Consider the following 11,974-nt stretch of genomic DNA (forward strand, 5'->3'; position numbering starts at 1 on the left):
CCCCCAACAGGCGGAATGCCAGGGTCCGGTCGCAATTGCGACCGCTGCAACCCTGGTAGTTCCGCCAGTGACCTTGCTGTCAAACTCTTCAACAGCATCCTTCTATTACTCCTTCCCTTTAGAACTCTTATTTGTGAAATCAGATTTTATTCTACTTCCCACCATACCTTATTACTAAGCATAATTTTGCTGGTAATGTTGCCCCCGAAGACTTCTCTACTGATATCAAATTATAACATCTGCCTCTGTAATGTCTGCTAACACTAGGGATGGGGTTCGGGTTTGTGGATATGCAGGGTTTGCTGTGAACTCTCGATGTTCACCAGCATGAACTTGTTGGTGCCCTTTGTTAGCAGCAAATCGCTGCATATTTTTGTGCTCCAGTTTACTGCACTAAATCATTTGAAAAGCACCACATCCTCCATTTCCCTACTGCCAAAGCAGCTAAAATTAGACAATACCCATGGCAAATTTTTCTGCGGGGTCATTCCTGCATTCTACCTCAATGTTTGTGGTGTATTATGCTGCTCCAGGAAGGTGCCACAGTTGGTCCCCAGCTGTCAAATGTGGGCACATTTTTCTGCATAGATCACATTTACATTTAAGTTTTTTTTATTTTGTTGTTAGGTCTTTTATTTCTTTTTTTTGTTGTTGTTTTTCTTTCACGTTGCTTTTTTGACTAGAAAACAGCTTAAAACCCCCCAAAAATTGAAAATGTTAGTTGCATTTTTTTTTTTATTTGTGCAAATGTTTATCAAACCAGTATTTTTAGGATAAAATACCCTAAATTTAAAATTATTGCACAGAAACAGAATATAATACCCACGTTTTTGGTCAAATATAAAAGATGGGGTTAAATAGATACCAAACATGGCAAGTCTTAAAATTGCATTCGCCCATGAAACCACAAAAAAACACAATTCCCAAATTTCCCATAGGTAACGCTTTAAAAGCTTTTACTGCTCAGTTTAGTGTTAACAGTGATAGATGGCCCTAAAACTATTGCTCTCACTCCAACGTTCAGGGCGATATGTAGCACACCCGACAGATGTTTGTGCTTGTATGTGCGTCTTGCTATTGTTGCCAAAAGCTTTATAATTTTTATTTTATCTTCATAATAGTTGCCTTTTTCCCTCTTTAGAATGTGGGGTTGTAGTTTTTGTGCACTCTGTGTTGACAATATTTTAGACACAAGCTATGCTATAAAACTTGCTTTGCCACTGTTTGACAAATGTTAGGAAGTTTAGGAATTTAGCTTACTTTTTTTAGAGGTAAAAACCCTCTGATAGCTTTTAGATCTGTTCTGTCTACTACTTCACCTGTTCAATTCTAGCCTATTACTGATAGATAAAAGGTAATTTCTCGCAGCAAAAATGCCTAAAAAGATACATTAATCAATAAAAATTAATAGGATAGGATTCAGCTGATTTATGTAAGTCAAGGAATAACGTAAAATGTAAAAATTAAATTACTCATACAAATATGCTAAAATACAGTGTTCTGGAAAATCGTGCTGTTCTGTCACACTGCAGGTAGTTCAGAGGCATCTCTGAAGCATGTTATTTGAAGAATTGGTGTTTATCCCATGTCACTCTAGAAGTTGCATAACATGCGAGGAGCTCTCTCCCCACTGAGCAGTATTGCCTGGCAGTGCCCAGCTACCTATGCCCTTTGTTTGACAGTCCATTGCCTATTATCCTTGAATATAGAGAGAGTATATTTTGAGGATTCACCTTTCATTGACATCTGTTGTAAACTTTTTGACACATTTGCTGAACCCACCTGTGGATCAAACCCAAGCAGATTCGCCAATCACTAGTGAACACCAATGACCTATGTATCCACATAAAACAACCTTCCCTCTGATTTGCCTCCTCCTGCACCATGGACTCTCTGAAATGTCTCCCAATGATGTAACAAACTTACCAACATCTACATCTCCTTTTATTATTTTGATACTATACATTCCCTGACCTCAGTGAAACAGGGCTGGAGCCCTCTGACATTGTCTCACATGTTGCTCCTATGGAGGTTTATCTTAAACTCCCTATTTAAACCTTAGCCTCTACCTTCTTCTTTCCTGTATAATTATCATCAAAAAACTTTGCCACACATTTAAATAAACCATTGTCAACATTAGACATAGACCCCTCCTACATATTTCTTTCTATTTTGCTGTACTTCCTTAAAAGAAGAAAAAAGTATATCCCTTATTTTGAAACACAATCTATTTGCAGTTTTGGTTCCATTCCTTCCCACACCATTACCCATCCAACCATTTTATTCTTTAATTCCTGTCTAACATCTCATATTTCTTTCCATTGGCAATTTAACTTTCTTCTTCAGACCTGCAGTCATAGCATCATTACTCGAAAAGCCCTCTCTGCCTCATTAAGTTTCCTTCAACTCCTGTCCTGTCTCTTCTGTTTCTTTCTCATCCAAACTCACTAAATCACATTTACAATTGGAATTGGAAACTATGATTCTACTTCTTCTGTGCTGTATCATGTTCAGTCTGGATTTTTTTTACTGAGACTTCCCTCCATGAAGTTGTTATGTAATGGTTTTGAAATCTAAAAGCCACTACTCAATATGCATTCTTCTTCATGTGCCTTCAATCTTCAATCCCCCCATGGAAGCAAGCTTTCCTAACTTTCCCTTTCTAGAAAGATCCCTTTCTGGAAAGATCTTGAGTGCCTCTCATTTCCACACCGTCTGTGCTTGGACCACTAGTCTTCTCTTCTTGGTAAGCTTCAGTGGCGTAACAACCGGGGGTGCAGCAGGGGCGCGGGCCCCGGGCGAAAAGTGAAGGGGGGGCGCCGGCCGAAAATGGCACTTTCGGCTAAATGCCGAAAGTGAAATTTTCCTGCCGTTTTGCCGGCGCGGCCGTGATTCCTTTCATCAAAAATTCTGCCCCCGGCGCCCAGAACTCTGGTTACGCCACTAGTAAGCTTATCAGCTTTTCTGGATTCCAGTATCACTTTCATGCAGCAGATACTTATATTTAACTCGATGCTCTGAATTTTACATTCCTGCTTCTCTGACAACTGTCTTATTTTTATGTCACTTTTCCTAAAGTTTATATGGATAAACAGAACTTGTCATAATTTACACCTCTCAGTCTAATCAATTTGATTACCTGACTGTCTTCTTCTCAAGTGCTCGTTTTTCTGAAAGTTGTTCCACTGGTTCATAATTATATAAACAATACAGTTTAAACATTCATTTCTAACTTATTTACACTAGCGTTGCTCTCATGCCAGGTTTCTCATCTCAGTTATAACCCCCCTTCACAATCTCATCTTCAGGATTTCTAATGTGCATTTCTTATGTACTGGAATAACCTTCTAGGTGCAAACTAGCACTCTACAACCCTTCAAAGCAGAGGAGTAACTAGAAACAACAGGGCCCCAGTGCAAGAAACCATGGATGCAATGTTGGCGCCTTAGCAGTTACCGGGGCCGGGCTCTCTTTTTTCCTTTCTGGCCCCCCCCCCAGTGGTGGAACTCCAGGGCGCGTTTGCACAAGCGACCATTGCGACCCTGGTAGTTCCGTCAGTGCTTCAAACATTCAAAGTTTCACCTCTTTGAACACACATATTATCTGGCTTAAGATTTTCTTTTTCATCACCGATTGCTTTCACCCATTCTAACAAAAAAAGTGAATAATACTGTCCTAAACAGAACAATCATCAACTTGATCTTGATTATTATCCCCCTAGGGCAGTAGCATCACCTTTAGCAGGCAGAGGAGACCTTTATCAGGCTGTAGATAAGGTGTTTATGATAAGGTGTCTACTGAAGGCTGTATACAGCACCACTTTCAACGTGGACTCAGACCTTTGACGACTCCATCCTAAGAAATATTTCCTCCACTCTGTTTGCTGGTATCTTCCCCTCTGCATTTCTGTTACTTCATCAGCAAGTCTATGTATTGCAGAGGTATAAAAGCCAGCCAACAGAGAGAGGGGGTATTTACACTGCAACCCATGCATGGATGAAGGAGAGATTACTGCATGTGGGTGAGTGAAGCTGATGCTGCTAGTCCTGCTTTACAATGCACCCCCACCTTCTCTAACCACAAATAGAAGATGCATGATTTTTTTTTGATACTGTCTGTAAATGGTAGCTATTAGCAGCAATAGAAACTGTATTGCTGTTCCTAAAGAGGGTGCTGCACAGTAAATTTGAGCTAAAGAAGGTGTAGCTGGCCAGTGAATTTTAGTAAATAAAAGTTTGCATTCAAAAGAGAGCTCTGGGCAAATAAAATGTTTAACGCTTGCAGTGGGGCTACTCCCACACTGTGAGACTTATCTGCTTGTTTTTTATAACAAAGATAAACTCACCCAAATTCATGATCCCGGCTGGCTGTTAGACCGGTCACTTCAGCTTGTCTCCTCTTCTGTTCCAGCGATAGAATGTTCCTTGGCATCCTCATGTCCTAGCATCCAGCTGGGATCATGATTTGAGTTTATTTCTGCTATTTTAGCTCCCTAGGCAAAACGAGTACTTAATCTTTGCATTGTGGTGGTAGCCCCATTGAAAGGGTTAAGATTTTATTCCCCTGGAGTTCTTCTTTAAACATTTCCAATTACTATTTACATCTGTCAAAGAGTAGCACATGGATGAAGGTGTGACTGCCTTTGTGGTCCCTCCTTGGACCTGAGTTTGGCATGCACTAGACTAACCCCTCATCCCTTTATCTTTCCTATCTTGTGTGTTTTTCCATACGTATTTGATCATATTATAATTCTTGATTCTATCAGTCGCATCGCACAGTGCATGGAAGCTGATGGCGCTATGTACATTATTTATAATAATATTTATAATATCAATACAAAGCATTCAGTTTACTGTATTTGTAAATTTTGCCTTCAATATTTAGTCTGGCACTTGGAAAATACACAAATCGCTAGGGGACGTTATGCTGATGAAGTCAATGATGGCTGAGTAAATAAAATCTAAAGTACTTTCTGAATAAAGAGCAGCTTGACTATAAATGGAGTGTAAATATGTATAAGATATTAGTATAGCAAGGGATGAATGACATGCTATCTCAGCAATTATATGGGGAATTGTAGAGAAAAGTATAAAAATTGCATGAGGCCCCACAAGAGAACAAGGAAGAACTAATCTCCAGCATGACAATTTTATACAGTACACCGACATATTAAAGCAGTACGACAATCCTCGCTCCCATCAATCCTATTTCGCAGTATGCAGTAAGTTTATTCTCTTTTTTTTCTTATATAAACTGAGACATTAGAAGTCTGTTTTCTGCCAAAATTACAATGTGGTCTAAGTTACAATGACTAGCATTACAATGTGATACCTTCATCAGTGGCTGAAGTCTCTTTGAAAGTTGTCAAAGTAAGTGATAATATGGTATGTGGTGTAGAATTCCAAATCTCCCCGAATAGGAAACCTTTTAGTATTGCATGTAGTTACTAACTAGAAAGTGGAATTGTAGCACAGTTAATAGATAATTTTGTGACTATGGATTAAGAGAAGAGAAATTAGATGAAACTGACTCTGAGCATCATTTTAAGGGAAGTTTGAAATTTGAAACTAATTAACCACTTGAAGCACGGGGTTTTAAACCCCATTCCTGTCCAGGCCAATTTTATTTTATTTTTTACTTGCAAAGATTTTTATTAGTTTAGGAAAACATGACGACATTGAACATATGAAACACAAAGTATAGAAAAACATTACAGACCGCATTCAAGTTATGTGCAATAGAACAACAAATGTTACATACATAGAATGGCTAGAGGTGCTCTTTAAGGTGACATTAGACCCCTAGTGCAACCTTTTCACTCCAAAAAAAGCTATTAGAGCACAGATCGCACTCCAATAGCTACTTCCTACGACAGTCTGTTGAAAGGGGCCCACTGCCAGCGATGTACGGCATACATTAGTGGCAGCAAAAGGGTTAGAGGAGTTTTGTTGTATCTGTTTAACAAATGCAAGAAAATCCCTGTTGGTTCAGCCAGAAATCTGTAAGTTAATAACTTCCTGTGCTCTCTAGTTCTAACAAAGCAATGTAAGGTTGAATAAAGACCAAGGTCCATCCAGTTCAACCTATGTATGTGAGTGTGTGTATTTATCTGACTCTACAACTTCCCATATTCCTGTAGATTCTGTGAAAGGAGAACCTCATCCAGTAGTTTCTTGAATTTATCAATGTTATCAGCAGATACCACCGCCTGTGGGGGGAATTCCAAACTTTCACTACTCTCACAGTGAAATACCCCTTGCACATTTTAAAGATTGAACCCCCTTTCGTCTAACCTCTTGTTGTGCCCCCGGGTTCTCAATACAGTTTTAGGATTAAACAATAAGTTTAGATTCAGAATGCGGTCTTCATAACTCAGGTCTTCAATCCCCTTAAATTAATTTTGTAGCCCTTCTCTGAAATCTCTCCAGTTCCAGGACATCCCTCCTGAGAGTTGGCGACCCGAACTGTACCGCATACTCAAGATGGGGCCGAACCAATGATTTATAAAGTGGAAGTATTGCTCTTTGATCCCTTGCTACAATTCTGTTTTTAATACACGCCAGTACCTTGTTAGCTTTGCTGGCTGCTGCTTGACATTGCTTACTATTGCCAAATCTGTGATCTATGAGGACCCCCTGGTCTTTTTCTATTTCTAACTTCCTTAATGTAGCACCCCCCAAGTAGTTGTTTGCGCACATGTCCTTTACTCCCATGTGCCTACCCTTACATTTTTCAACATTAAATCGGATTTGCCATCTTGTAGCCCATGAATTTACTGCTCTGCATAGTTTAGTATCGTCCACAAAAATACAAAATTGAGCTATTTAGACCAATTTCTATGTCATGGATGAATAAGATGAACAGGATCGGCCCAAGGACTGAACCCTGGGGCACCCCACTCCTAACCCTTGCCCAATTAGTGAATGACCCATTTATCACTACCCTCTGGGTTCGTTCTTGCAGCCAATTGTCCACCCATGTAGATACAATTTCATCTAGACCTATAGGTTATGGATTAAACGTTTGTGGGGTACTGTGTCGAATGCTTTAGCAAAGTTCAGATACACCACATCTACTGACATTCTTTAGTCTAATTTATGTATTGACATTCTGCTGCACTGTTATCACTTAGCATTGTTTCTAGCTCTCTATGTAGACTATACAACAACTCCCTCGCATCACGTGGCGTAGATGAGAGGGGAAGTGTGCAAATCACTGTATAAAAATTGTCAGCGCTATATAAATACCTGTAATACATATAATAAATAAATAAGTGTTCTGTAGTTCTAAAACTGTTCTTGTTCTAGGGTGCGCCATACAATGAGTGAGCATTATTACACCAAGGCAGGAAATTGGCAAAATCACAGGGGTGAAAAAGGAAATAGAGCCTGAAAAAAGGAAAACTAATACAACCACCACATTTAAGAACTGGAAAGCTGTAATGTATTACATTTTTGTTCTTGAGTTTGGATACACTTTAAGTAACAATACACATAAGATGCTTTATAAATGAAAAATGTAAGAGAATAAGTGGGAAATGCATATTGTACCAAAGGCTGCAGGGTGTAACTTCTGCATACTGTACCTTTCCATTAGAGCTGTAATGGATTTTTTTTCTGTGTTCTCCTTTAACAGTGCAGAGATAACCATAGCAGTCACAGTACATGCTACACTCACAGTATAAGAGTCTATGCAAATAGGTGTCTCTATGAAGGAGCATCTAAACATATGGCCAGCTATAATCACCCTTTATAAAGTCAGTTCCATAATATTCAGTTAATTATGCAGGAGGAACACAAAGAGTTCATCAACAAAGCATTACACGTACCTAAATTCTGAGCACAATCTGGAATTGCTTTGCCAGAGTAATTTTATGATATTGTAAGTGTCAAGCTTAAATTGTAAACTATAAAAATAAAATGTATGTATTAACAAGCTACAACAGTACAAACACTGCTGATTATTCTGATTTACTGCATTAGCAAGCAAACCACCCACACACCTTTCTTTCTTACTATTTCTGTTATCATTCTGCTATAACAAGGCATTGGTGATAATGAATGCACATTGTCCAAAACAATCCCTTTCAGTGCACACAGAAATTAAATATGCTAATACCAAGCAGACGGTACCTTAAGATAAAGCACTGCGGTCTCCTCTCTTGGAAAACCATATGGTAAGCTCGCTCCGAACACGCAAATATGTGAGGAGGAAGGGAAGAGCATAAACGGCCAGAGACGTTATGATACAACTGTGTAACCTAAAATTATGGAAAATAAAGCTTGTTTGTTATTGTGTTTTATTTTCAATCTCCAAGATTCTGCTTCATAACTTTCATAAGGGGAGCTTCAAGTGACAGTAAACTCAGGAGTTAAATCTTAAAAATGAATTCAAGTACCTTAACTATTAACAACAAAAATGTATCTTATGTGTGTATCACTCGGCTGTAGATTCTCAAATCATCTCTGTATTTGTGCTGACACTGACCTTCCTTCTGGCTATGTTTGTTCACTATGGTCCCTGTGTGTGTTGTAAAGTAGCCACCACTCGAAGCTCGCTCCTGTGATGGACTACAATCTCATGTTTAGATTACTAATTTGTATTGAGATTTTAGTCCATCATGGGAGTGATCTTGGAGTGGTGGCTACTTTACAACACGCACAGTGACCATGGGGAACAAATGTAGCCACCCTCCAGAAGGAAGGACAGTCTCAGCACCAATTCAGAGATGATTTGAGGATCTAGAACCGAGTGATACACAAATAAGATATATTTTTGTTAATAGTTAGGGTACTTGAATGCATTTTTAAGATTTAACTCCTGAGTGTACCGTCACTTTAAATTTAAAGAAGTCATGAAGGCAAAATGCAAATAAAATCAAGAGATTAATATAGATCAACGTTGTAAGAAAAAAACAATACATTTTACAACTTATTACAGTGTGACATAAACCTGTTTTACAGTGTTTGCTGAAAATTCTGCACCTGTCAATTATCAGGTCACATCCTGCTTCCCTAATCACCATGCTTTAAAGGACAACCTGTACTAAAAGGTACAGTTGTCCTTTAAAAGAGAAAATATAAACCATTATGTTCTGCCAGGGCTCTAAAATATTCCATATTCAGAATATGACAAAAAACTGTATTTTTACTTGCACTGGATTTAATGATGGAGTTCAGCAGAGTGCACCTCATTCACTAAGCTAAAGGTGCCCATACACTGCTCGTTTCTCATACGAGAATCGCGGGAAATCCCGCGATCGTACGAGAATCGAGCAGTGTGAACGGAGACGTGCGACCGTTTCTACTGTACGGTCGCACGTCTTCCGTCGAACCAGCATGTTCGAAAACCAGCCGGGAATCGTACGATTCTCGGCTGGTTAGAACGGTGCTCGGAAGACAAATGCCGAACGGGCAGGTGTGCGCACGCGCACACTGCCCGTTCAGCATTGCGGTCATCGGAAGCCCGCCCCTCAGGGGGGCGGGCTTGCGATGATCGAGAGTGCGATCTGCCTGTCCAAGATAGGCAGATCGTACGTTTTTTTAATCCCTGTACAACCATCGCAAGACTAAGGTCTTGCGATGGTTGTAGAGTGTATGGCCACCTTAAGCGTAAACTTCCCTTGCAAAGTGAAAATTCCCTTTCAAAGTGAACCACCTATTTGCCTTTAGTAAATCAACCCCAGTAAGTGTGTTTAGGCAGTGTTTCCATCCATCAGGGTTGATCTACTAAAGGCATTTTGGATGCTCATTTTGTAAAGGAATTTGCACTTTGCAAGTGAATTTTTCCTTAGCTTTACTAGTCTTGGTTTATTATTGCTATAGTCCTTTTATGTCCTCTCTTTGTATAGTGCAGCAGATGATCTATGTGCAATATAAATGAATAATATAAAGAAGAATGCTCAGGCACTGACATATAGCTGAATATGAAGCACATCCTAATTGGTAGTAGTTGTAAGGGAATTTATGTCTGACTGACAGCACTTTAATAAATCATAGTAGTTGATTTATTGTATTAAATAAAAATAAACATCCCTAAACCTCTTATCCAACAGCTCCTTATACTGACACATGTAGCTTCACTTAACTTATATTCATGCATTGTAAATTATAATATACACTGAGTGGCCAGATTATTATGACCACCTGACGTTTGTAGGCAAATTCGCTATAATTTTGCGCTTAAGTTGCTAGAGGGCCAGACCATTAAAAATAGGGAAGCAGGTTGTTTACCACGGCAGTAGAAGTGATTTTTTTCTGAAGATATGGGTAAACAACGCGATTTAAAAGCCTTTGAACGTGGGATGACTGTTGGCGCTCGGAGCCATGGAGCGAGTATCAGCAAAACAGCAGAATTCGTTAAATGTACAAGAGCAGCTGTTCTTAAAGTGTTTAAAGACTGGACTGTCAGCCGAAAATCTGGGTCTGGACGTACGATTTGTGGCCGTCAGCGACTAGTCAATGTTAGGGGAGAACGGAGAGTGGCAAGACTGGTACAAGACAACAGAAGGGCAACAGTGCATCAAATTACTGCAGATCTTAATCAGGGATCCTCTCAAATGATCTCTGAACGCACTGTTCGCCGTACACTGCACCGTATGGGATATGGAAGCCAATAACATATTTACCTGGAGTTCTGCTTTAAGAATGCATTAAGAAAAATGATTGCTTAAATTTAGAGTTGCTTTTTTCACTATTACTTTTCCTTTATTCTGGCTTTACAAAATTACAAGATACTTAAGAGATTAGATAAAGGTTTTAGTGCATAATAACACTTTTGGTAATCAAATGGAACCTTTTCCTATATAACAGTACATCAGACTAAAAAGAGGGGCAGCTAAGGAGGGAAGAGGACAGAGGAATTTGATTCTAAATAAGGGACAGTTCCTCTAAATAAGAGACAGTTCTGAGGATAAACATATATAGGTTATATGGGCAGTTATATTGGCAGTAACCACTCTTCATTGTTTGCTGGAATTTTTCAACATTTTAGAAAATATATGCAATATAGAAGAAAGGAACCACTATTTCATTGTGCATGTGATGACTTGACAATATCCTTATACTGTAGCTGTCTGTTCTTATTCATATAGCAAATAAAGTATTCATCCACTTTATTATTTATACCAGACAATAACAAGAGTAAAATAAAAAATCTTCTAGATAAAAAAACATCAAGAACACAGGAATAAAGGGATGTACCCCTTTGGCAAAGTTAAACTTAGTAAAAATGTGATGTAATTTGGCAAAATATTAACATAGCACACAGGTATACAGACGTTAGGGCTTACCATGGATGAGTAGATGGGGAGATTTTTGTATGGGTTAACCAGTAGCAGAATATTTCCAATATAGGTCTGGAATAAAAATGAACAGACCATTACATGTAAGAGACCACACTATTACATATGCATACTGCTGTTATACTCGGGCAGTAACCAACACTTCTAGCTCTTGTAAATGGAGACATTGTAAATAGCCTAAGTAGCATAGAAATATCACACTGTTAATATTAAAATATAAAAATATGCTTATTTAAAAAAGTAGCATATAAAAAAGCCAAAAGATCTAAAACATATAAAAAGGATAGGCATACATGATGTCATATCTAACCAAATAATACAGCTAGAATGTATCATTCCTTTTGTTGGCAGGTATAAATACACATACATTATTTAAGAAACATGTTTATATACACACTTCATTGTAGGGTAGTGTATATGTAATGTAAAAATGAATCCAATGCAGCATACTTAGAGATGATCTTGAGGTAAAATCCTTGGCCCTGGATTCATAAAGCTGTGATATAAGGAATGCTTAATGGATGCTAAAATTACATATAATTGGATGGGCTGAGAGGTCACTTCCGAAAGCTTTAACCATTTGAGTTATTTAGCCCTTCATTACCAGGCCCTTTTTCAGTTTTCAGTGCTGTGATACTTTGACCGACAAGTACTCGGTCATGCAACACTGTA

At 38.7% G+C, this 11,974-nt stretch overlaps 1 protein-coding gene across 1 annotated transcript in view; it reads right to left on the reverse strand.

Moving 5' to 3' along the window:
- The window catches only part of MYO16 (myosin XVI), a 214,031-nt gene that overhangs the window by 121,593 nt on the left and 80,464 nt on the right, over positions 1-11,974 (reverse strand). Inside the window, exons 12-13 of the mRNA XM_018563152.1 lie at positions 11,291-11,356; positions 8,133-8,260 (exon numbers count right to left, since the gene is read on the reverse strand). Coding sequence (XP_018418654.1) covers positions 8,133-8,260; positions 11,291-11,356 — 194 coding nt within the window. The remainder of the gene's footprint in view (positions 1-8,132; positions 8,261-11,290; positions 11,357-11,974) is intronic.

Source organism: Nanorana parkeri, unplaced genomic scaffold, assembly GCF_000935625.1.
Source record: "Nanorana parkeri isolate BGI_ZX_2015 unplaced genomic scaffold, ASM93562v1 scaffold636, whole genome shotgun sequence".
Classification (NCBI taxonomy): Eukaryota; Metazoa; Chordata; class Amphibia; order Anura; family Dicroglossidae; genus Nanorana; species Nanorana parkeri.